The sequence below is a fragment of the Dermatophagoides pteronyssinus genome, unplaced genomic scaffold (assembly GCF_027571235.1).
Source record: "Dermatophagoides pteronyssinus isolate colony J.1.1.1.1 unplaced genomic scaffold, Derpt_VIB-CSIC_2022.12 sq0016, whole genome shotgun sequence".
NCBI lineage: Eukaryota > Metazoa > Arthropoda > Arachnida > Sarcoptiformes > Pyroglyphidae > Dermatophagoides > Dermatophagoides pteronyssinus.
In genome coordinates this window covers 830,027-856,345 of record NW_027461540.1, presented here as the reverse complement: position 1 = coordinate 856,345, position 26,319 = coordinate 830,027, and the positions used below count along the sequence as shown (strand labels likewise).

The 26,319-nt window shown below is 29.4% G+C and overlaps 3 protein-coding genes and 1 long non-coding RNA gene across 14 annotated transcripts; 1 reads left to right on the top strand and 3 right to left on the bottom strand.

The window, feature by feature from the left end:
- Positions 1–4,598: 4,598 nt before the first annotated feature.
- On the bottom strand, positions 4,599–7,242 carry LOC142645626 (uncharacterized). Of its 4 annotated transcripts, XR_012846713.1 has the most exons (6): positions 6,777–7,241; positions 6,427–6,706; positions 5,930–6,353; positions 5,805–5,877; positions 5,494–5,645; positions 4,599–5,397 (listed from the first exon to the last, which is right to left on the bottom strand). It is a non-coding gene; the product is annotated as an uncharacterized LOC142645626 (long non-coding RNA). The 4 variants fall into 4 exon arrangements; XR_012846712.1 differs by having other exon boundaries at positions 5,494–5,724; positions 5,930–6,706; positions 6,777–7,242; XR_012846714.1 differs by having other exon boundaries at positions 5,930–6,649.
- A 656-nt stretch (positions 7,243–7,898) lies between these two features.
- On the bottom strand, positions 7,899–14,135 carry LOC113792198 (steroid hormone receptor ERR2-like). Of its 4 annotated transcripts, XR_012846710.1 has the most exons (8): positions 12,371–14,135; positions 10,641–11,278; positions 10,147–10,546; positions 9,837–10,079; positions 9,466–9,760; positions 9,129–9,382; positions 8,329–9,022; positions 8,164–8,271 (listed from the first exon to the last, which is right to left on the bottom strand). XR_012846710.1 is itself a non-coding variant. In XM_075822296.1 (7 exons), exons 2-7 carry the CDS (start codon positions 11,160–11,162, stop codon positions 8,772–8,774), a joined length of 1,965 nt encoding a protein of 654 aa, XP_075678411.1. In that variant the 5' UTR covers positions 11,163–11,278; positions 12,371–14,135; the 3' UTR covers positions 7,899–8,771. The 4 variants fall into 4 exon arrangements, 3 of the variants coding, with proteins under 3 accessions (XP_075678411.1, XP_075678412.1, XP_075678413.1); XM_075822296.1 differs by having other exon boundaries at positions 7,899–9,022; XM_075822297.1 differs by lacking the exon at positions 12,371–14,135 and adding an exon at positions 11,578–11,910 and having other exon boundaries at positions 7,899–9,022.
- A 6,109-nt stretch (positions 14,136–20,244) lies between these two features.
- On the top strand, positions 20,245–22,358 carry Adsl (adenylosuccinate lyase). 5 transcript variants are annotated; one of them, XM_075822299.1, is made up of 4 exons: positions 20,245–20,348; positions 20,504–20,581; positions 20,743–21,219; positions 21,281–22,358. In XM_075822299.1, exons 3-4 carry the CDS (start codon positions 20,752–20,754, stop codon positions 22,253–22,255), a joined length of 1,443 nt encoding a protein of 480 aa, XP_075678414.1. In that variant the 5' UTR covers positions 20,245–20,348; positions 20,504–20,581; positions 20,743–20,751; the 3' UTR covers positions 22,256–22,358. The 5 variants fall into 5 exon arrangements, with proteins under 5 accessions (XP_075678414.1, XP_075678415.1, XP_027197912.1 ...); XM_075822300.1 differs by having other exon boundaries at positions 20,740–21,219; XM_027342111.2 differs by lacking the exon at positions 20,245–20,348 and having other exon boundaries at positions 20,459–20,581.
- Positions 22,289–26,281, bottom strand: mbt (serine/threonine-protein kinase PAK mbt). Its single transcript, XM_027342106.2, has 6 exons — positions 25,291–26,281; positions 23,556–25,221; positions 23,186–23,464; positions 22,985–23,111; positions 22,825–22,921; positions 22,289–22,767 (listed from the first exon to the last, which is right to left on the bottom strand). The coding sequence occupies exons 1-6, from the start codon at positions 25,376–25,378 to the stop codon at positions 22,457–22,459; spliced, it is 2,568 nt and encodes an 855-aa protein (XP_027197907.2). The 5' UTR covers positions 25,379–26,281; the 3' UTR covers positions 22,289–22,456.
- Positions 26,282–26,319: the final 38 nt, after the last annotated feature.

Here is a 26,319-nt window from a genome sequence, read left to right as displayed (position 1 = left end):
ATGATGATGATGGAAGAAGAATATTGAAAGAAAATGATGATTGTTGCTAGCAATTATTGCTCGAATGAAAAACGATCATCATCATCATATTAAATCAGCGTAAAATGATATTCTAGGCTTTTTTTTTGACTTGAATTGAATGAATGATGAACTGAACTGAATTGGATGAATGAATGAATGATGTATGTCTCTCGGATGTCATTTTAATTTGAAAGAATTTTGTTTTAACCACCACAAACAAAAAAAATGGATGACTAAAGAGAATTTTTTTGAAGGGAGAGAGAGAGAGAGAGAGAGAGAGAGAGAGAGAGAGAGAGAGAGAGAGAGAGAGAGAAGGAAAAACACCATTTTTTGGATTTACAAAAGGGAAAATAAAAAAAAAATTCATAAATTCTGTGACTGTGTTTTATTTGTCTAAAAATGTCGATGTGGGTGGGTTGTTTGTTTGTTTTGGTTTGTTTGGTTTGGTTTGATGATTATTTTGACAAACCAAAACCACCAACAACAACCAAAACCACAACAACCAACAACAACAACAACATTTAAAACGATCCGATCAAAGGTTATAAAGGTTGATGTTTTATTTATTTTTAGGAGAGAAAAAAAACGAAGAAGAAGAAAAATTTATGGTAATAAAAAAAAAAATGAATCATTTTGAATGGTTGTTATGCAACAACCAAAACCAAACCATCAAAAACAACATCAGAATTTACGCTAGATTTATGATGATGATGATGATGATTCGAAGGTTTTTTATTTCGGTAATCAAAAAAACTATTTCAACCCAAAAAAAACAGCCAACAAGTGTCATTTGATTAGATTTTTCTTTGTTTCTTTCTATCTTTATATTCCTAAATTCATCATTGGTGGTATCTAGTTGAATTTTTTGTTTTTTTGCCATTGTCATCATCATTATCATTATTAGATTTTTCGTTTTTCGTTTTTCGTTGTTGTTGATGATGATGACTTTGTCGAAAAAATAAAATAAATCTATTGATTCTCAATGTAAAGATCGACGAAAACAAACAAACAAACAAACAAGAAAAAATGTTTTTTGTCAACCTCAATGGGGGAAAACAACAACAACAAAAAAATGAAGAAATTTTCCTGTATACAGGAATTTTAATTGCCCCAAATAATGAAATTTGCAAAATTGATTGATTTTTTTTCCCCCAAAATGATGATGATGATGAAAAATCAATTTGTTTCTGCAACAAATGATTGAAAAAAGTCAATGGAATGAAAGCCAAATGAACCTTTTTTTTCTTTTGATGATGATGATGATCGAGGTCAATTAAAAAAAAAAATTTGATTGATTGATTGAAAAAATTCATTATTGATGATGATGATCGTCAGTCAGTCAGTCAGTCAATCCAATCAATCCAATCAGACAATCCATCAATCAAACAAACAATCCATAATCATCATCAGACAAATCATCTGGAAAATTAAATAATCTCTCTCTCTCTCTCCCTCTCGATAGGCAAATGACCATCATCATCATCATCATCATCATCATTATTGATTTTTGATCGATTTATTGAACTGTACTTAAACAACAACAACAACAAAAATCGAAAAAATCAAATGAAATTGGCCAAATCATCGCCCAAAAAAAATCTAATGATCATTTTGGATGGGAAAAAAAAATTCTCATTTCATTCACCTTTACCTTTAGGTTTTTTCCTACACCAGAGAATCATTCACAAATTTTGTTTCTGTTTTCTGTTTTTTTTTAAATGCAGAAACCACAATGTTTATGTAGTGACCTAATGACCAGGATGATTAACAAAGAAAAAAAAATGACATTCGATTTTTCCCCTTGTTTTAAAAAGCGAAAATCCATCAAAAATCCTCTCACACAATCCACAACAACAATGACCGAATAATTGGATTCTCGCTTTGGACCAGAATGAATGAATGAATGAATGAAAAATCACTGAAAACCGAACCGAATCTGAAATGACCACTTGAATAAAATGAATAAAATAAACAAACAAACAGTGAAAAGTGAATGAATGATTTGATCATTATCATCATTGTTGTTGATGATGATAATGATCATCGATTATAATTTATCACGCAACAACATCATTATAATTGTTTTTTCGCTTGTTCTGGCTAAAGGGAGACCGTTGTATAATACGTTTCTATGGCCAATTCTTCTGTTCTTTTTTTCTCACACTAACTGACTGACTGTGTGTGTGTGTGTGTGTGTGTTTGGCTTGTGTAAATTTGCGTAATAATTTTTTCGTAACCGAAAAAAGCAGAAAATGAAAGGAAACCTGATAGCAAAGAAATGAATAAAAGATGACACAACAAGAAGAAGAAAAGTGAAATAGATCAAAAAATTGACAGCAAAAGAATATTCTTCTCCTGTCTTTTTTTTCAATAGAAAAAAAAATTGTTTCTGTCCGAGAGTTCAACAGTTTTTTGACTTTTTTCCACTTATTCCATTCAATTCTACTATTTTTGTTGGTTTGATTGATTGATTGAAACCATAGTGACACACACACACACCAGTGTTTGTTTGTCATGGCTGTTGTTTTCGAAAATATTTTATTATCATTTTTATACTGGATATGTTTGGCTGACTTGATTCTTTTGTCAAAAAAGATCAAAAAAAAAAAATATGGGGAAAAAAATTGCGAAAAAACAACAACAAAACAACGAAAATTCATAAACTAATCGATCGATGAAACTGAATGACTTGAAAAACTTGTCGAAAGAATTATTATTAACTTAACTTAACTAAAACTAATTTTCTTCAAATCAAAGGTTCTCTCTCTTCGAGTTAAGAAGGAAAGATTTTTTTTTTTTTTTTGTTTTCACGTTTAGCTTATTATCAACTTTTTCTGTATGTTTGTTTTATGTGTTTTGCTGTGTTTAGTTAGTTTTAGTTATAAATTTCAGCAAAAAAAAAAAAAGTAAAAATCAGCAAGAGAGAGCCAGAGAGATAAAGAGACAAATATGTCAAAATTCTTCACTACGACAACCAGAAACCAAACCGGAGAGAGAGAGAGAGAGTTCATTAACATTTTTTTTTTCCACATTTCATTTCAATCTGATTTTCGGATTTTTCGGTTCAAATTTTTTTTTTCAAGTTGTTCACTTTGTTGATTTCCAAAAACGAAAAAACGAAAAAAAAAAATTAAAAAAAATTGACAAAAATAAGAATTATCAGCGAGAGAGAGAGAGAGAGAAAAAAAATTTCATCTTCTTCATCGCCTTTGCCGGCCAAAAAAAAAAAATGCCTCAAAGGATTTGGAATGAAAAAAATTTATCGATTTGCAGAGATAAATTCTCAATTCAATTTTCACCATCACCTATCATCAGTATTTTAGATTTTTAGATTTTTTAATTTCACTTTCTCTTCGCATTCTCGCGCTCTGATTCACATATTGCATCGATATCTTTCACAGGAGAGAGCTAGAGAGAGAGAGAGAGAGAGAGCGACTAAGTAAGTGAATATATAAAAAAATTCATTATCCAAAAGTAAAGATTCAATCAATAAATAAAAAAAAACACCGTGAATATCACTGGTGTAATCAGTCGATGAATAATGTAATCTGACAATCTGTTTATCGCACACACACAGGGTAATAAAAAAAATTTTTAAAGAAACTTTTTTTTTAAGGAAAAAAACCACCAAATTTTTTTCACTTTAGAAAAAACGAATCTTGCTGACCTGCTTTTTTTTCTTTTTTCTCATTCCAATGGTGATGATGATCAGGTCGATCGAAAGTAGGAAAGAAAAAGAAAGAAACTCGAATGGATTTGGCAACGAATCTTTTTTCTCCTTCGAAGAAAAATAAATTTGCTTTCCGCATCTGCAAAACAATTAAATAATCTAGATTCTTTTACGGTGATGGTGGTGGTAGGGGGAAGAAGAGAATTCTCACCTCTTGCTCGCTTGCAAGCTAAAAATAACGAGAAAAATTTAACGGCGAAACGAAGAATGAATGAATGAAAAAAGAAAAACATTTCCGGAATGGATAAAATTAGCAACAAAACAAAACAAACGAAAGAATTAATTTCGCTTCCAAGAATTGATGATGATTATGATGAAAGAAATGGAAAAGAGGCACCATGAATCATGATGATTTAACATTTGAAATTTGAAAAACTTTGTCTCTTTTTTTTTCCTGCTTGATATTTTTTTGGCTTGAAAAATGTTTTCAAGCCAAAAAATCAACAGTTAAGCTTCCTAACAAACAAACTAACAGGATTCTTCTCCTGGTTGTTGTTGTTGTAATAGATCCGAAGATTGAAATGAAAAGAAAAGAAAAGAGTTTCTTCTTCTTCGTTAAAGTAATGAATGAACTGGCGAAAAACAAAACAAATTATTCAACGAAATTGTTGAATAATAATTTTGTAAAATGGAAAAGAAAAACACATTCAAATGTTTACAAATTAACCGACAACAACAAAAAATATCAATGAACTTTGATTTTACCGAAAATTCAGTGAAGAAGAATATTTTTATTGTTGTTGTTTGATGATTATCATCAAACAAACAAACATCGTTAAAATAAGAAAAGAAACGTATTTAAATCATCATCATTATTAACATTGAAAGAAAGAAAGTAGGAAAAAAATCGAAAGTGATATGGTTCTTTATTCGTTAAATGATGGGGGGAAGGAGGAGGGGGGAATGACGACGATATGAAAATCCATTCGATTGATGATGATTGGGACATTGAGGAAAGCAACAAAAAAAAAAAATTGTATAAGTAAGTTAATGATGTTTATCAAGACATGGTGAGAGTGAGAGAGTGAGAGAGAGACATTCCATATACAAAACGAATGAAAGTTTTGTGAATGAATTTAAGAATTTCGCGACCTGAAAATGAAAAGGAAAAAAATCTTGACAAACTTGTTCAACAACCCAGGTAAAAGAGAAAGAAAAATTATGATTTTTTTTGGTGAATAATAAAAAAAACACCGGTAATACAAGTTTGTTTTTTTGGCCAAAAAGAATATTTTCTTTTTTCGTTTTTCTTCAATTTGATTCAAAGATTTATTTTTTTTTTGTTTTCGTCTGGATATTGACTTTCTAAAGAAAAGAGAGAAAAAAAAATCTATTCATTACGAATTCAATCATAGTCGTTGTTTGCTTATTTTTTGCATCATCATTTTTGAAAAATTCTTAAACCACCAACAACCAACCAAATCACAGACGGCTAGAGAGAGAGAGAGAGAGAAGAGAAAATATTCAAGGTCTTTTCGTTTCTTCTTCTTTTGCTTAAAGCTCCAAGCATCATTGATTATCCACCATCACCACCACCACCATAGATAGACATACAGAGTTCTTCAATCGTCGTTGTTGTCTTTATCCATCAATATATGTGTGTTGCATATGTTTCGAATTATCGATTTTTATTTCTTATTTCTTCGCTGGAAATTAAAAAAAAAGAAAAACTTTTTATTATCATAATTTAAATATCTTCAAAAGTGCAAAAAGAGAAAAATCTTCTTCTTAAACACACATACCGTGTACTGATTTGTTCAATAATCATTTGCAAAGGAATTTCTTCTTTCGATTGATTCTCCTTCTCTCAATCATCATGTTTATTTGAGTTTTGTTTTGCTTCTGTTGTTGTTAATTTGTAACAATTTTCTTCATTTGAATATATGGCTTATGGCTTTCATGGTGAAGAAAGTTGTTGAACGATTGAAAACGAAGAAAAAAAAAGTAACAAGAATCAAATAGAAAAGAATAATCTTCTTTTTAACAAGTAAAAAAAAGCATCAAAAAAAAAACGTCACACACTTATAGACAAATATATTGCTATCGAATGTACCTGAATGTAATGATCATGATGATGATGATAATCCATGATGGTTCTTCAACTTTTTTTTTCTTTCTTTCTTTTTCTGCAATAAGATAGAAATAAAAAAAACTATCAATCTCTTTTTTTGTACATACATTTTGTTGTTGTTGTTGTTTTTTTTTTGTCTATATAACGATTATCATGATCATCGACACAGGTCTTCATCATCATCAGGGTTGTTAATTATCATCTATTCACCGGCACCGGCTAAACAATCATTGCATTTTTGTTTTTTTTTTTTTGTAGAGGGGGGGATAAAATTCAGGTAAATTCAGTCAGTGATTTTATAGTAGAAATAGGATCGATCAACAGAAGAAAAAAAAAGAAGATTTCATTAAAGCTCAAGATGTTGATGATGATGATGAAAATTATTAATCATAAGAAAAAAAAAATTCTTCTTGATTCTTTCGTGATGATGATGATGATGATCGGTTGACAGTCGTCGTCGTCGTCGTTGTCGTCTAAAGATTCTCTTTTTTTCCCCATTGATTGTTGTTCGTCTGGTTTTTTTTCTGGTTTCTGAAAAAATCAACCAAAAAACGAAACAAAAATCTTGAGGTTAACATCACTTGATTATGAATATATTATGTACATGGTTAATTTATGCCAAAAAAAAAAAAAACTTTTTTGATAATTTTTTTTTATTATCGATTTTCAACCAAGAGAGAAAAAGAGAACGAATTTGCGAATCGATCGATTCGATCGATTGTTGTTGTTGTTGTTGTTGTTGGTGGTGGTGGAGAAATGTTATTGACCACATTGATGATGATAATGATGATTGTCGATGGTCGATGATGATGATGATGATGCCAATCCTTAAAATCCAAAAAAAAACCACCAAAAAAAAACGAAGAATAAATTTTTTTTCTTCACTGAATTAATTAAATTAAACAACAAAACAAAAATGACCATGATTATTTTTCAATTTTCTTCGATTCTTACCTGTCTGGCTGTCTTTTCTTTTCTTCTTTTTTGGTAGTGAAATTGATCGAATCTTTCGGTTGTTTGATCTTGCTACTTTTTAGCGTAATTTTTGCTTTTTTTTAAAAAAAATTTTGAATTCAATTGTAAAATTAATTATAGGTGATATAATCATAATGATGATTATAAATGATAAGTAGTTTCACATGCTTCTTCGATGGTTAGCTTAACTTGACCTTTTTTTTTTTTTTTGGAAAAAAATAAATTTTTTTCAAACACCAAACATTCGAATTCGAATCTTTTTTTTTTTTTCTCCAAATAAACTTTCGAACCTAGTGCTGCCATCTTGCGTGATTGTCATCTAGTCAATCGCTTCTTTTTTTTTTTTGAATCAAAAATGAAAAACAACAAAATCCATATCCAAAAAATGATTGATAACAAACAACGTTTTTTCCCCTCCTCCCCACCACCACCACACCGTCATTAATGATGATAATTATTTTCCGATTGGCGCCATCATAATCTAAATATTATCATTATCAAACAAACAAACAAACAAACTAACAAACTAACTAAAAATCACACAATTTACAAAGTGCAATCAAAATATTTCAATTGTAAAAAAAGTGTTCCTTAATCAAACACAGACATACACCAGAAAAACATTCATTTGAATTTCCATTGAATCCAAATAAAACTAAAACCAAAAAAACCAAAAAAAAAAAAAAAAAGCTGGAAAAAATTTTTGGGTTTTCTTTTGGGGAATATTTTTGCTTGTTTTCTTTTCTTACAAACAATGTATTTACCTGTTGCATAAACAAACAAAACAAACAAACAAACAAACAAACAAACGGATAGACTAAGATAAACACACCAAAAACCCATCAATGATGATGATGATGGCAATGCAATGCAATATTTGATTTTTTGATTTTTGATCAATCAAAAACTGTATAAAAAAAAACTACAGATTTTTTTTTTTTGTAACTAAATAAAATTTTTAATTATCATTAATTAATTAGAATTATAATTAGAATTTTTTTTTATATCTAAAAAAAGAAAAAAATTATTGAATCAAATTTAACAATTTTTGTTTGTTTCTCTCTCTGTGTGTGTTTGTTGTTGATAAAGAATTTAAACGAATGGAAACAAAAACAACAACAACAATGTTATTTCTTTTTTTGGAAGCAAAAATCAATCTATGTTACATAAAATTTCAAAAAAAAATCAACACGAAATTAATTTTGAATAGAATGGTGATGATGATGGCAATGAAGTGTTAACAAGTAATTCAACAAGAAAAGAAAAGAAGAAAATTCCTGATTTTTTTTTCTGTTTTGTTTTTGACAAATCAACCGGGCAATCAACTGGCCAAAATTAGTTCAAAGGTTTCTTTTATATGTCACTGGTCACTGGTCACTGGTTATTGTTCCAAATTCACCAAAAAGTATCTATTAGACGATTGTCATTAAGGTATCAGGTGTGCGGTAAATGAATTTTTTGTTTTTTTGAATGACTAAAATGAAAATCATTAACATTGTAAACGAAATAGGTAAGTAAAATAAAAACATACAGATAATGAACCAGTGTTTTGAACACATTTTTTGTTTGTTTGTTTGTGTGTGATCTATGTAACGATGTAGCCAAAATAATGGTAATGATGATGTGAACAGCTAAAAAATAATGTTACTTTTCTTTTTTTTTTGAAAAAAAATATACAAAAATAATCAATCAATCAATCAAGGTTGTTGATGAGAAGAATAGAATTTTGATAATAATAATAATAATAATAACAATAACAACAACAACAGTATGAATATTTGTAAATAATGATGAAGAAGAAGAAGAAAAAAAAATTAACAGAATAAAATGATGATGATGATGATTAAATTGATGTTTGATGATGTTATCAAACCAAAAATACTATAAATGTGTGTGTGTATGTGTGTTTTGTACCGTTATAATATAAATCTTCTATATATATAATAGGCAGAATTATTAATTATCAATTATAAATTAAAATGTAGCATTTGATTCTAACATTTCAACAAATAATTTTTGCATTGGTATACTTCCTTCTTGTAAAATATTTAACCATAATCTTCTTGTTACATTATCCAATTGACGTAATAATGGTAAACATAAAAATAATTGACTTAGATGATTAATAGCTGTTTGTGGCCGTAATATTGATACACAATCTTGTAATGTTTGTATTAATGTATCACGTAATTTGATGACACTTTCCGGATTTTCTAATTGTATATCTAGTGAATTTTTTGTTTGTTTGTTTGTTTGGTAAAAGTAATAAAAAAACAACAACATTATTATTTCAACAAAACAATAAAAAACATTGAAAAAAAAACATTTTACCTGCATTAGTCAATATAATTGCTTTCATTAATAAATATTCTTCTTTAGCAATTTTTAATTGATTTAAACGACGAATTAATTGCATTAAATGAGCAAATAAATCATCAGCATTACATTGAGCAGCCTGTTGATCATCGATAATAAAATCTGTTGCAAATACTAATTTATTAAATATTGAATTTGTTGTTGTTGATGATGCATTATTCGGGCTAAGACATGCAGGTGTATTAGGTGGTGAACTATATTGTTGAGATCTATTTAATTGTTGGAAAAAAAAACAAAAGAAAATTCAATTACAAAATTGTCGAATAAATGAAAAAAACAAAAAATAACAAACCGAAATGCCAACGATAATGATAATATTTCAGCCCATGTTGATTGTAATAAACGCATCTGATCATTTAAAATAAGATCAGTAAAACCAGGTATCTGTTTAGCCCATGCTATTGTTGCAACTAATTCTTTATCAACCAATTCACTTAATATACAAAGATTTTTATATTGTGATGATGATACCGATGATATACCATTATTATTTGATGATGAACTATTTGGACTATATAAATGTAGATTAGCATTACTTATTATCGGTTCAGGTTCACATTTTATTAATGCAGCAATTATACGATTATCTGTTTCATTACACATCATTAATTAATCAATTTTAGTTGATTTTTAAAATTAATAACAAATGTTATTTTAACATACCATCAATATTTGATTTTTTCAAACAATAATTATTATTATTTTGTTGTGATCCTTGATGATTATATGGTGATTCAGATGTACGACGATATTTTTGTCTACCACCACGTACACGATCTAAACGTACACCTTCTTTTAACATACCCATACGAAGACATTTTTGAAAACGACATGCTTGACATGCTTTACGTCTTCGTTTATTTATTTCACAATTATTTGTTGCTGGACATGTATATTCAATATTACCTTATGGAATTTAATTTCAAATCAAATGTAAATCAAATCAAATCAAATCAAATCAATATGTAAATACCTTGTATTGTACGTTTAAAAAATGCTTTACATGCTTCACAAGATGCAACACCATAATGAAAACCGGATGCTGTATCACCACAAACTAAACATAAACGTTTTGGTGATGTATCACGTATCTTATTATTATTATTATTATTATTATTGATTAAATCATTTGTTGTATCCAAACAGATTGTATTATTTGTTGTCGATGAAGAAGATGTTGTTGTATTCGATCCTGTTATTAAATCACCGGATACAGTACTTGAGCAAAACATTTCTTGATGATGATTATCATTATTATTATCAATATTAAATGGTGATGATGATGATGGTGGTGGTGATGATGATGAATGATTTTCTGTATGATGAAGATTTGCGGCTGCTGCTGCGGCGGCTGCGGCTGCATTGAAGAGATCCTTCATAAGAAAAAAAAGATAAAATTTTTATAAGAATTTTTTTTTTTGCGTTTTCACACATCTAATCTAATCTACAATATATAATTATACATACGACATTGATCGATGTTGTTTGTGTAGTGGTGGTGTTTGTATTCGGAGTTGTTGTTGTATTAATCTGATGGTGATGATGATGATGTTTTGAAATAGGAAATTCAATACGTTTTATATTAATCGATGATGATTGATGATTGGCAGTTGTTGTTGTTGTTGTTATACCACCTCTATGTGATAATAATGTTTGCCGCTGTTGATGTTGTTGTTGTTGATGCGGCGAGGTATTCTGGTTATTGGAAGTTGATGATTTATTTATAATGGTAGCTGTATAATTATGTCCATTTCTAACATCTAATGATAATTCTTCTTTTGAAGAATTATTATCATTATTATTTTGATTTCTTAAATTTTGACCACCACCACCACCACCACCATTGCTGATAATACCACTTGTTGATATATATCGTATACATTCATCATCTTCATCTTTAATTATTTCTTGTTTAATTATCTGTTGTTGTTGTTGTTGTTGTTTAATATTAATTAACGGACTAATTATTGTTGCATTCGTTGTGGACATTTTCTTTTCTTATTCGTTTTTTTTCAATTTGTCCAAAACCAATTCAATCCAGAATTTCAATCCAAAAAAATTAGTGCGCTTTTAAAGGGAAAACCAAAAAATACGAATTTCGCAATCTGTTAATGATAATGAAAACAAAAATAAAATGAGCAAAGAGAATCAAAACAAAAAAACAAAGATTTTCGAAAATAAAAAATTCGAAAAGATTTCAACAAAAAAATCAACTCAATAGATGGCGTTATTTTAACCGGGGAAAAAAATTGATAGAAAAAAAAATTCAGGTAAACATTCGACCAGAAAAAAACAAACAAACCAAGAATATTTTTTTTTCGTTTCTGGTTTTGTAATTTCAAAAAAAAAAAATTAAAAGAAAAAAAGAAGGAAACCAGCGAAAAAAAACATTAATTTTATTTACAACCAAACAACACTTTCGTCGTTGATGATGATGTGATCATTTTATCAAACAAAAAAAAGGGAAAAAACACACACACCGTTTTTCTCAGAACAACAACAACAACAACACTATCCATCCTGATGAACACACACATCACAGACACACACATTAAGATTATCATTTTGAAGAAAAGAAAAGAAGAAAAAAATTACATCGTGGAAATGTGTGTTTCTATAGAAAGGCATGTTGAAAGTTGCAATATTCAAAATTCAAGGCCAGTTGCTTCCACAAACACACATCAAACATAAATCGAATCATAATCAATCAATCTTATGGTTAAACTTGAATCAATCAATCGATCGATCGATGACGTTAATCAAATTTTTGAAACAAAAAACTCTGATGATACATAATGATAATTTTCAAACGAAAAAAATTCTAATTCGAATTCGAATGATTATTCAATCAATCAATAGAAAAAAAAACATTCGAAATAATCATCAATGATGAATGACGAAAGATGGCGCCACGCTTTTCATTTTTTTTCTTTTAAAAAAAGTGTTATGGAGAAAAACGGAATTTCGTTTGGAAAAATTCTTTCGCAAAAATCAAAAAAAAAAAAAAAAAATTCATTTTTATCGAAATAAATTTTCAAAATGTTACAACTGTCAAAATGACAAAGCATTTTCTTTCATTGAATTTTCTCTTATCATCATGATGATGATGATGATGATAAAAGTAAGATTAATTGAATGGATAGAGAAAAAAAAGGGTGATTTGTTGGTTTGGAAAATTTCGAAACAAGAAAACTTACGGAAAATTTACGAAGATAAAGAAAAGATAAAGAAAACAACACTAGCATAGAACATTTGACTAGATGTGATAAGTAGAATCTTCAACGATCGAAAAACAAAAAATGTTTCAAGAATCTTCAAGAATTTTTCCTGCAAAGGTATGTTGTCGTTGTTTGGTAGTAGGTGTGATTGGCACAAGTGATTTGTTTGTTTCATTCAAAAAAGTTTTCAAAAAAAGTTCGAGATAAAGTCTGTTTGTGATAAATCATTGGGGATGACATCTCACTTTTTTTTTTGTTTCACTTCAGCTTGTTGTTGTTGTTGTTTTAACCGGAAAGATTTCTTTTCACTGTTCACAATTTCGATGATTTGAAGGAAAAAATTTTTTTCGTTTTTGAAAACAAGAAAACATCGAGAAAAACTTTACAAATTCAGTTTTTGGATCGAGCAATCGATAATGATAATATCTAACGATGCTAGTGTGTGTGTCACTAGGTTTTTTGTAATTTTTTTTTGTAAAAAGAGAGAAAAAACAAAATGACTAGATATTTTATAATAACAAAACAGTAATTTTATAAAAAAATTTGTAAATAAATATTTTTTTTTTTATAACTAACAAACAATATTAGATAATTTTTTTTTAAAAAAAACAGAAAACAAGTAAGATAAATTTTCTATAATGATGAATAACAAATAAATACTTAAAGTGTGTTTGTTTGTGTTTAGTGGTTACAAAAATGTTTTCTCGTCAAAGAATCAAAGGCTTTTTTTTCAATCTTTCTTTTTTTTTTGGTCCAAAATAATTCAAGGTAAGCGTGTGTGGTGTGTGTTTATGGTGAATGATTCTTTGTAAATTCGATGAAAATCAATGATGATGATGATCAGAACACAGAACCACACAACAATCACCAAACAACAAACAAACAACCGGAAAAAAATTTTTATCTTTTCTTTCGTTCAATCGTTCATACCATTCACAAACATTCCATCAAACAACACACCACACACACACACACCGTACACCAGCAAACTAAATCACATCATCATCATCATTATCGTCGTCTTCTTGGTTGTTATCGAAAACATTAACCATCAGAAACACAGAAGAAGAAGATTATCATAGTCAAAACACACACATTTGATTTGTTTGGTTGGGAGAAAAACAAAAAAATTCATTTCATTTCCGAAAACCCGAATGGCAAAACAAACAAAATTTTTTTTATCACCGGGTATAGATGATGATGATCACAACCGAACAACCGAACAAACAAAACACACACCTACATACAACAGACACAAACACACACCAGAGAACGATGAAGAAAAACTTTAACCAAAAAACAAAAATACAGCGGTTGTTCATAGAGAGAGGGGGAGGAAGATGATACCATCACATTTACGTTTTTTCAACAATAAGCCAATCTATTGTTTTCTTGTTTTCCTGGCCCTCATCATCATTTTTTCACTTCAAACAAGGATCCCCGAAACTGAAAACTGAACAGAAACAGAAAAAAAAACAAGGGACCCAAAACATATAACAACAACAACAACAGCAGAAAATATCACATGCGTCCAACAATATTATCACCAAACATATTCACTACTTTTTGATCGCATTGCGTCTTCTACTCCAAAAAAAAATGATGATGATAATACTCCATACACGTTTTTCTATATATCATCATCATTGAATCCAATGCTTTGTGTGATGATGGTGGTGGTGGTAGTAAGTTTGGAGCCATAACTGAATTGAATGAATGAATGAATGAATGGATGGCGCCCAAAATGAAATGAAAATTTCTTTTTCTTTTTTGGTTTCCCTCTCTCTCACACACACACACACACAGACATCATATATAATAATGATTTTTGGTTGTTGTTGTTGTTGTTGTTATTCAAAAATTGGTTGGCATTGACAACAACAACAACAACAACAACAACAACCAAAAATGATAATCAGAATAATAAAAAAAGGCAACCATCATCATTCATATTGGAAGAAAAAAACATTGGATCTCTCTCTCTCTCTCTCTCTCTCTCTCTCTCTCTCTCTCTCTCTCTCTCTCTCTCTCTCTCTCTCTCTCTCTCTCTCTCTCTCTCTCTCTCTCTCTCTCTCTCTCTCTCTCTCTCTCTCTCTCTCTCTCTCTCTCTCTCTCTCTCTCTCTCTCTCTCTCTCTCTCTCTCTCTCTCTCTCTCTCTCTCTCTCTCTCTCTCTCTCTCTCTCTCTCTCTCTCTCTCTCTCTCTCTCTCTCTCTCTCTCTCTCTCTCTCTCTCTCTCTCTCTCTCTCTCTCTCTCTCGCTTTCCCTCTTTATATCAAAAACAAAAATAAAATACCGCTATTCAAACAAAACAAAACAAATGCTATACATGTTACTGCTGTGTTACATGATTATTGGCTTAAATAACAATTTACATTTACAAAAAAAAAAGTATTAAAAAAAATTATTAATTTGAATAATAATTATAATAATAATGATGATTAGTTAGTTAGTTGATTGATTGATTAATGATTATCAAATATTTGAACTATGGTAACATTACATTTAATGTGTTATCGGATTCGAATCAATTTCGAATCGATCATTACGGTTAATTAATCAAACATTTTGGTTTCTGTTTTTTTTAGCCTTTGAATTATTAAATATGGTTATAATTTTCTTCTTTTCATTTCATTTAATCACACACACACATTACACATTACACCCACCCAGCCAAAACTACAACAACTTAAACGCCCATATCGTCATTATCAAAACCAAAAACAATATGATGATTACTAAAACCAAAAAAAACAATGAGGAAAACAATATCTATCTTTATGTTTATAAATTACATCAACCAACCATTATCATCATTATATACAAATCCCGAAACAATCTGTCTTAAAAACATTATGGAAAGAATGAAATGAAATTCATAGCCAAAATTGATGATGATGATGATTTTTTCATTTTTTGTTGTTGTTTTTTCGGTTTGAAGAAGCGAAAATTATTTTCTATTTTTAAATTCTTCCATATCATCACCATCATTATGAATGATGATAATCATCATTGAAAAAAAAGAATTTCTAATGGGGAATACAAACAACAAAAGGATAATATATGAATGAGCAGGATGTAAAACTAAGCAAAAAATTGCTTATTCGAATGGAACATACAATCCTTTCTTTTGAAAATGACCGAATTGTCCTTGAACTTGGTCGCAAATCGAAATAGAAACAAAACAAAAAAAAACTATTTCAACAATAATAGTCAAAACGAAAAATTGGTAATGGGACAGGTCTATTTAGCATCTTATTGAATTCACATCCCAGCTAAGAAAAATTAAAATAAAAGGGTGAAATCAAGGCAATTTAGCATAATAATCGAAGAAAAAAAATAAGGCTGATTCGTTACATCTTTCATTTTTTTTTTTTTAATTTTTCTTCGTCGAAACAAAACACAAAGAAATTGAAGAAAGAAAATGTCTATTTAGACACCGCGATCCCTGATTTCTGATCCTGAAATGAAAATGAAAAAGAAAAACATGAAGACATTTTTCCTTGGACTAAAGTCTGGACAAAGAAAACCGTTTTTTTTATAACGTTATTGTTACTGGGAAAAAACCTTATCAGCATCGTTTTCAAGATATTTTTCAAGGGGGAACAAAAAAAGGTCACCTTTTTCTTGGTTGATTGTTTGTTTGTCTTGAAGGTGAAGGTGACATTCGAACATTCAACCCTATCGTTTCAACATCACCCATTTCACCCGTTTCACCAAAAATTTGTGTGGGAATGTTGAACAGATTGGATGATGTAATATTACTTTCTTTTTGTTGGAACACACATACATATCACGCTGTCCTTGATTGAAGGTTACACAGTCGAACAGTCAAAGATTTTTGAGATAAAGGGTTGTGATATGTTCCACAGGTGGGAAATCAAAAAACAAAAACAAAACAAAAAAAAATCGCGAGCAAATTCGCAACCAATCATCAATGATGATGATGATGATGATGATAATCATCATCATAATTGAACTGATTGTAAAAATGTTAATATTGGATCAAATGATACCAAAAAAAAAAAAAAAAAAAAAAAACGAAGTAGAAGCAAAATCTTTATAAGACCAACTCTTTATATGTTTGTTTACATAACATTATTATTTTTTTTCAACATTTCATTTCTTGACGATCATCATCAAATACGACCTTCAATGGACCAAGAGAGAGAGAGAGAGAGAGAGGGAGAGAGAGACTTGAAAGATCCAATAATGGATTGAATATTGATTTGAAATTTGGTTTCCCACACTTACACTTGCTCTTGTGTCTGGGTTTTATGCTTTGCTTTGCTTTGAATGAATTGGGATTCATAAGATTTTCAATTTTGGATGCATTTTTGGAAATGGTAATGCTGATGGCTTATGTGGGAAAGGATGCAAATTTCTTTCTTTCTTTCACTTTTTTTTTGTTTGTTTGTCCTTTTGTTAACCTTCACCTTCTGGTTTCAATGATGATGATGTTTATGACAAATGTACATTTTACCCTTTCATCAGAAGATATTTCGCGTGCATATTTTGTTTTTGATCAAAGGTCACAAACAAACAAATGAAGGTTATTTTTCTTTGATTGATTTTTTTTTTTGAAAATGATCAATTTAGCCTTTGGGTACTCTCTCTCTCTATTTCGAACAAATGTCACCCTTTACGAAACAATTTTTGGACAAAAATTGAAAAAGAAAATGTCAATATCGGTTGTTGTTGTTGTGTAATCATGTGAAATTTTCAAGATTTGTTTCATTTACAAAGGTATCCACCAACTTTGACCATTCAAAATATGATTATATTACAGGTATTTCGATGCAGTTTGAATGAAAATGATGATGATGATTTGGTACAATCTTTTTTTTTCTTTCTGAATTAATCGAAATTCATTGAAGCATGCATCAATGCCTTTCAATCAAAGGTAATTTTTCGATCACTTTCGTTTGTATTTTGGTTTCTGAAAATTGAAAATAAAAAAATTTTTGAATCATTTCAAATCATCAAACAGGTCTCACCCAGGATTTTATTTCATTTTTTTTCATTTCGAGATTAAACAATCCATTGGACATCCATTAGATCCAAGAAAAAAACGACGATTGTATCGATCGATCGATCGATTAGTAAATAAGTATCATATGTCGACAATATCCTGATTACAAACTTTCGACAAAACGACCAGAAAATTTCTCAATTTAATAATCATTATTTTTTCCGGAAAAAAAAAAAAATCAAACGAAAGTGAAATGAGCAACAATAACAACAACAACAATTGAAAATCTCAAGATGTCAAATTTTAAGAGGAAAAAGAATGTCAAATATCGATACAATCGATATTTAAATTAATCGATTGTATCGATGTGTTTCGAATCATTGTTTGTCGAATTATTCCACTCATTTTGTGTGTTTGTTTATTTTTCTTTAATTGTCGTTTTTATCATTTTAGACTTTTTGTTTTTAATTGTAAAACTTTAGGCTAGATAATTTGGCCACATTTCAATTCTGTTATGTAAATATAGAGAAAATTGATTGTTGATTGACTAATGTTGTTGGCTAATTTGGTCGACGAAAAAACCATGAAATAATTTACTTTTTTTCCCGCTAATCATCGGAAACAAACAAACCTACTTTTGATAATATGTGATCATCATGGCAATCAAATCAATATTGGTACATTTTTCAATCAAATCAATGAAAATTTATTGAAAAATTCCTATCAATCAATCATTATTGGATAAGAAAAAGAAAAAACGTTATTTAACGATTTGGTTCAAATGGTTTCATTATCATCATCATCATTATGTCTATAAATATGATAAACATATTGATTATGAATGAATGGTAAGTTAGATCAATTTGAATAAATATTATCATTGTTTGAATGCAAAAAAAAATGATGTCATTTTTTTCATTCGAATTCGATAAACATTCGTTCGAAAATAGGAGATATACGTTCAAATTCGAAACCTACGTTCAAAATAGGAAAGATTCGTTCGATTTCAAACGTTCCATTTGGAACATTTGATTTATTTGTTTGTGTGTTTTCGTTTTTGGCGAAGACGATAGAATCGAAACGATGAACAAAATCGATTATCATCATCATTATGATGATGATGGTAGTAGTAAAAAAAATTTGTTCGAATGATAAAAAAAGAAAAATCATCATCATCATCATCATGATTATATAGAAAATGAAATTTTCATCGTCATCATCGACGTCATCGACAAACACGACAACGGCAGAATTTCATTCATTCATTCATCCAGTCAGTCAGTCAGAAGACCTTGACCAAAAAATAAAATGAAAATGAAAATTATTTTGGCAAACAACAACACCATTCTCTCTCACAACCAAATGAAAACAATGAATGAATGAATGAATGAATGGAAGTTCTGTTGTACCAAAAAAGAAAAAAACAAAGAAAGAAAGAATCACCAGCAGAATATTCTATATAGAGAATTTGAAAATGTTTTTTTTTCAATTCTTTCTCTATATTTTGATATGGATAAAGAATTCAAAAAGAATTGTTGTATAATAATTCTTAGTTCTTGGAATCTGAATCATCCAAATGGATATTGCGCAACATCCATTTTCAATTCTGAATCGATTTGGAATCGATTTCAAATCGAAATCAAACGAAACAAAAAAAAATGTAAAGAATAAAAAAACTGATAACACTTACCAGAAACAACGATTACGATATGAATATTTTTTTAGCAAAACATTACCAAAACATTGAACAAATTTTCAATTTAAGAGATTTCCCTTTTGGGTGATTGAAATCGGATGATCCAGGCTGAAATGATGATTTGTAACACACAGTTTTTCGTCAAGATTTTTTTTTTATTTTCACTTAAAGTTCAAGAAACATGGAAAATCAATTGATCAGATTATGATGATTGATTTTTTCGGTTTTCGATTTTTTTGCTTTGATTCACCTTTATCACTTATATTGAAATGAATGAAATGAATAACCGATGTTTTAAAAAAAAAAAACATTTAGATTTTTTTCATTTTCTTGAAGAAATTGAATTTTCCATTAATTTTAATACGAAGAAAATTTTTCTGGTTTTTTTTAAACTAAATTTCTTTCTTTCATTCCATTTCAGGTCCCAGAAACAAACAAAAAATCATTATTGATAATGTCCCTCCCTTGTTGTGTATCATTATTTTGGACTATACCCGATTCAAGTGAAGAAAATAAGCCACACACACACAGATATACAAAGGGTCCAAAGTTCCAAAATGGATCCACCTCCTTTTTTTTCGTTTGTGAAAATTTGAATTCAAAACGGTGGACAACCTTTTTTTTTCCTTATTGCTTCATTTCTTCTTATACTTCATTTCTAAAGTTTAACTTTTTTTCTGTTTTTCATTGACCATTGTGATGAAAACAATGTAAATTATTAGATTGAAAAAAGGGGTGAATTTGATTGATTCTAAGGGGAAATCGATTGGAATCTAATCGATGGAACATTGTTCATTTTCAACACTTTTCGATTCGGATATTTTTCTTCAGTTATTTGTCATGCATTTAGAGTGAATTCGTTATACATTTGTGTCACACACACCATAAAGTTTTGTTTTTTGGATGACAAGTCAATTTAAATTTTGACATTTTTTCATAAATTCAAACATTCCAAATTCGATATGGATATGAACATTGTTTTCTTTTTCAATCCTAACGAGGATTGTTTTTTTTTGTTTTGTCCAAATGTTGTTTACTTTGGAACTTTGATTGTCATTTTGAAACAAAAAATTCGAATAAAATTTTTTTTTTTTTACGAAAAAATTTCTCCAAAGTACTTTTATATATGAACGGATACTTTCGGTAAACTTTCCTGGCCATATGATATTTTCGGTTAGATTTTTTTTTGAATTCGAATTGGTGCGCATAGCTGTTGCTGTTGATTTAATATCATTCGACGAAGTATATGAGAAAAATTGAAGATTTTATCTTTTTTTCGTTGTGAAATACAGTAAGTATTATGATAAACAAATGATGATCAATGGCGACATTTGATGATCATGATCAAATTTATATACCATATATATTTTTGTTATAAATGACATGATTGATTTTTTACTATTTCGAATCGATTTTTTTTTTTGTTTTGTTGTTGAAAAAATATAGATAAACATTTTATTTGTTTGGATTTTCGATTTGTTTCGTGGATTTTGATATTTTTGTTGAGACCAAAAAAATAAAAAGGTATTTATATCATTCATCATCATCGTGATTTTTTAAAAAATTTTGTTGGAATTCTAATTTTATTTTTTTTTTACTTTTTGCTGTTGAAATTATTTCGGACACAACAAACAAACCATCAACAACCTTAACCAAACAACCAAACAATGACCGCAATTAAGAAGACAAAAAAAATGACCGAATTTCATTTGAATCGTTATCAATCACCATTATCGATGCGTTATGCATCCGATGAAATGAATTATAATTTTAGTGATATGAAAAAATTTTCAACATGGCGTCGTTTATGGATCATATTGGCTAAAGCTGAAAAAGAATTAGGTATCGATATTACTGATGAACAAATACAAGAAATGGAAAACAATCATGATAATATTGATTTTGAAATGGCATTTGAAGAAGAGAAAAAAACACGACATGATGTTATGGCACATGTTATTGAATTTGGCCAGAAATGTCCATCAGCAGCAAAAATTGTACATTTAGGTGCTACAAGTTGTTTTGTTGGTGATAATACCGATCTAATCTGTATTCGTGATGGTTTCGATATTCTTTTGCCAAAAGTTGCCCGTTGTATTAGTCGTGTATCAAAATTTGCCGAACAATATTATTATCTACCGACACTTGGTTTTACACATTTTGTAAGTGAAAATAATAAATGAAAATTCATTCATTTTTGTTCATTTTAATTTTTTCCAAAAGCAACCAGCACAAATGGTTACCGTTGGTAAACGTGCATGTCTTTGGCTTCAGGATCTATTAATTTCATTACGTAATATGGAACGTGCCAAAGATAATTTAGCTTTTCGTGGTTGTAAAGGTACAACCGGTACACAAGCATCGTTTATGCAATTATTTAATGGTGATGAAGATAAAGTAAAAAAATTGGATCAACGTGTAACCGAAATGGCTGGATTTCGTCGTTCATATCCGGTTACCGGACAAACATATAGCCGTTTAGTTGATGCCGAAGTTTTAATGTCACTTTCATTATTAGGTTCAGCTATACATAAAATCTGTACCGATATTCGTTTGTTAGCAAATCGTAAAGAAATTGAAGAACCATTTGAAAATACACAAATTGGATCATCAGCTATGCCTTATAAACGTAATCCAATGCGTAGTGAACGTTGTTGTTCATTGGCCAGACATTTAATTACATTATCGGCTGATGCATTCAATACAGCATCCGTACAATGGCTTGAACGTACATTGGATGATAGTGCTAATCGTAGAATTTCATTAGCTGAAGCATTTCTTACTGCCGATATTATTTTGAATACAATGCAAAATATATTCGAAGGTACTGTTGTTTATCCAGCTGTCATCAATAAACATATCAATGAAGAGCTTCCATTTATGGCAACCGAAAATATAATCGTAGCTATGGTTAAAAAAGGTGGTAATCGTCAAGAATGTCATGAAAAAATTCGTGTCCTATCACATCAGGCAGCCGAACAAGTAAAACGTTTAGGATTACCAAATGATCTGATCGAACGTGTTCGTAAAGATACATATTTTAATCCAATACATGCTGAATTGGATAAATTATTGGATCCAAAAACATTTATTGGTCGTGCACCGAATCAAGTTTTGGAATTTATTCGTGATGAAGTTCAACCAGTTCTTAATCAATATAAATCATATCTTGATTCGAAAGCTATTGTTAATGTCTAAAATGATAATTTCAATTTTAAAAAAAAATCATGCTTTTAAAAAATGGTAAAATAATTTATTTGGCATTATTTGAGAAAAATAAATACAAAATTTTTTCGTTTCACATGATCTTTGAAACAAAAACATTTACAATCACAAAAAAAAATACTGAAAAAAAGATGATTTTTTTCGAAAAATAAACAATTAATTAATTTAGATTGATTAGGATAGTCTCATTAATGGTACCAATAATTTTGGCTGACCGGCTGATCGTAAAAATGGATGCTGTAATAATTCAGTAGCAGTAGCTCGTTTGTTTGGATCACGTATCAACATTTTTTCCAAAAAATTCAAAAGATTCGATGAAACTTTTTGTAAATTTTTCAATTTTGGTGGTGGCATATCTCTGATTCGTCGCATTGCCTGTAATGGTGGTTCATTAAAAAATGGTGGCTCTCCATCAATCATTTCGATGACCATTATTCCTAATGACCATATATCAACTTCTGGTCCATATGGTAAACGTGATATTACTGTCATAAACAAAAATTTTAATTAAAAATTTACAACAAAAAAAAATTAATAAAAACCTTCAGGGGCCATCCAATATGGTGTGCCAACTAAAGATTTTCGTTTTGGTAATTCATTCGATACTTGGGCACAAAATCCAAAATCCGATAATTTTACCTGAATAAACAAAATTTTCGTTAACATACTAAGGGCAAAAACATTAATCATAAAAATTCATACCCGTCCATCACTGGCTAACAATATTGAATCACTTTTAATGTCACGATGTATGACACCTTGTGAATGTAGATATGATAATGCCTTAAGACATTGTTTACAAACAGTGGCAATCTGTTCTTCATCCATTCTGTAAAAATTTAGATTATATCAGAATAATAAACAACAAATTTTCATCAATCATCCAAAAAGAAAAACACAAACCTTGCATGTGTAACAATATCGGTCAATGCTCCTCCTTGAAGAAATTCCATAACAACCCATAATTCATCATCAACCAAAAATGAATTATACATTTCAACAATATTTGGATGATGATGATCACGCATAATGACCACTTCATTGAATAATAATTCACGTCGTTGTTGTTTACGTAGATCCATTTTTTTCACAGCAACTTGTCGTTGTTGTGATTTATCATAGGCAATACATACAATACCGGTTGATCCTTCACCAATTTTAACAAAATTTTCCAAATATTCTCTACAAAGGAAATAATTAAACAGAATTGATTTTAAAAAAATTGGATATCATTCATCATCATCATCATCATCCTAATGGCCAAACAAATTACCTTGGATCACCAGGATTTACAACCATTTGTAATGCTGCACGAAATTGTTCATGTGTAACACGTTGCTGTTGTTGAATAGTTGCCGAAGTAACTGTTGATGAATTTATTGTTGTTGCTGATGCTGCGGATGTTGTTGTTGTTGTTGTTGCCATCGTTGTTGTAGTTGGATTTGTTGTTGAAACATTACCATGTTGCATATTATTTATAATCATTGATTTAGCTGTTGATGCATTCGTAACATTTTGATGATGATTATTATTATTATTATAATGTTGTATGCCAGTCATTTCACCACCACCACCACCACCATTCATTAATTGTGTTTCCTGTGTATGATGTTGATGTTGAGATGAACCATTTAATTTTGAATGATTCATTGATTTTGTCTGTATAGTCATATTAGATAGATTTTGATTAACTTGATTAATATAATTATTTGATGAAAAATGATGAGCATTATTATTATTATTATTATTATTATTATTAGTTGAATTCATAATACGATTATTTAAATTTGTTGTTGTTGTTGCTGTTGAAATTAGATCAGGATTATTTTCCTGTTGATGTTGATAAATCATTGTTTGTTGTTTCATTTGATTTGGTAATGATTGCTGCTGCTGCTGCTGTTGTTGTTGTAGATGATGATTACTATGATAATTAGCATTATTATTATTTGATAGATTTGTTACAATTTTAGCATTATTATTATTATGCGAAATAAAATTTGCCTGTTGAACTTGTGGCAATATACCATAACGGATTTTGTTTGAATTAAAATTATTTCTTGACATCATTGTTGATTGATGTTGTTGTTGTTGTTGTTGTTGTTGATTCATCATATTATGATGATGATTATTAATGTTATTATTATTATTACCACCATTTTGTACAAAATGTCCATTCGAATGTATTGATGATGATGATGATGATGATATTGGTGGTGGTTGTGGTGGTGGAGGAACTTGATATTGAAAAACCGGTGCAGGATTACGTGCCGGATATATTTTATTTGCCATCATAAAATTATTTGCTATACTTAATAATGGATTCATTATGGTTGTTGATGATGATGATGGTGATGATGATGATTGATGTATTGAATCCATTGTTGAATTTAATGTTGTCATTGTTTGTTGTAATGGAACTTGTTGTTGATGATTATTATGATTTTGATGATGATGAAGATTAAATGGACGTATTGGAGGTTGATTATTTGGCATCAGCATTTGTTGTTGTTGTTGCTGTTGTTGATGATGATGATAATGATTATGAATATCATTTTGATGATTTATCACATTTTCATTATGCTGTTGTTGTTCAATAAAATTCTGTTGTTGATTAAATTGATTAAATTTCTTTTTCAATGGTTGTGGTGATTCAATTCGACGTAATGAATTTGAACGTGATACTAAACTTCGGCTTGATAATTGTAAACCACCGCTATTATTTATATCTTTATTATTTGCCGCAATAAATGCTGTAGCAACATTAACCGAAGAATTTTGACCACGAACAATTGTATGACTTTTAATATCCATTATTTCGGTTGGTGTTATATTGGATGGATCGATTATCGGTTTTGGACGATTTGAATTACCACCACCATTATTATTACTACCACCATGTATAAGTGAAAGCCATTGTGGTGGAAGACCGACAAATTTTCCTAAAAAAGCAACAGGTTAATACAATCTGAAATTATTTTCAAAAAAAAAAAAATCAAATTTCCACTAACCTTCTTTACGATCGAATCCGGTATGAACACGATGTTCAAAATTTGTTGGTGCCGATATTAATGGCTTCTTTTTCTTTTTACCAAACATTTTTTTTTTCGCTGTGGATTTTAATCCAAATGATGATAATGGAACAATAAGAAAAATATCAATATTAACTTGTCGTTGTCGTTTTGCTTTGGTTTCGGTTATTATGCTGAATTAATTTACTTTTGAATATAGAAAAAAATTCTTTGAATACAAACAAAACAAACAAATTTAAAATAACAACGTCGATGTTAATAATGATAATGATAATGATGTTGATGACGACGACCGTGGCCAAGGTGTGTCAACGCATAGTTCATTTCATATAATGAAAATAGAAGAAGAAAAAAAGAGCATCATCTATATGGCTCATTTAATCAAAAAAAATTGAATTGAACAAGAATGTAAACATCATCATCAACAACAACAACAACATAACAACCATATAAATTCAATGGAGAGCCAAAGCTATTTTCTAAGTTAAAAGTAATAACGTAGGCTCGATGTTAATGTTGATGAAGATGAATATCATGGATTGATGAATGAGAATTGATGCAGCATATAACAACGAAAAAAAAAATTGGCAAACAAAGTTATAGTGATAGTGGTTAATGGTGTGTAGTGGTGTAGAGACGATAGCAAGGTACCTTTTTTTTAAGTATACTTAGTTGATGATAGTCGCCATGATGAATTGACCATGATTATTTTCTATACACACACAAAAACACACATTAGACATTCTTTGATGAACATCAATTCGAGTTCGAGTGGTTAGAGATGTATGGATGGATGTCTTTTGGAATGAATATGCTAAAAGAAAACATTCATTGAAAGCAGCGGCAGCTATGACAGGTATTTTATAGGTTGAACATTTGTTTCAACGAACAACAAGTTTCTTTAAAATTATTCAGTTCATCCCCCATATCACCACCAAAACACACACGCTGTAAGACATGATATTTGGGGGAAGGAGGGTATACAGAAAAAACACCGAGAAAAATTTG

What these genes read in the sequence shown, in the direction of transcription:
- LOC113792198 (XM_075822296.1), bottom strand. Translation starts at nt 11,162, where the DNA reads ATGTCCACAACGAATGCAACAATAATTAGTCCGTTAATTAATATTAAA. An exon ending in AAACAACATCGATCAATGTC is followed by an intron (nt 10,547 to 10,640) that starts GTATGTATAATT and finishes TTTCTTATGAAG; the next exon opens with GATCTCTTCAATGCAGCCGC. An exon ending in TTTTAAACGTACAATACAAG is followed by an intron (nt 10,080 to 10,146) that starts GTATTTACATAT and finishes AAATTCCATAAG; the next exon opens with GTAATATTGAATATACATGT.
- Adsl (XM_027342110.2), top strand. Translation starts at nt 20,725, where the DNA reads ATGACCGCAATTAAGAAGACAAAAAAAATGACCGAATTTCATTTGAAT. An exon ending in CACTTGGTTTTACACATTTT is followed by an intron (nt 21,220 to 21,280) that starts GTAAGTGAAAAT and finishes TTTTTCCAAAAG; the next exon opens with CAACCAGCACAAATGGTTAC.
- mbt (XM_027342106.2), bottom strand. Translation starts at nt 25,378, where the DNA reads ATGTTTGGTAAAAAGAAAAAGAAGCCATTAATATCGGCACCAACAAAT. An exon ending in CGGATTCGATCGTAAAGAAG is followed by an intron (nt 25,222 to 25,290) that starts GTTAGTGGAAAT and finishes TTGCTTTTTTAG; the next exon opens with GAAAATTTGTCGGTCTTCCA. An exon ending in ATATTGGATGGCCCCTGAAG is followed by an intron (nt 22,768 to 22,824) that starts GTTTTTATTAAT and finishes TGTTTATGACAG; the next exon opens with TAATATCACGTTTACCATAT.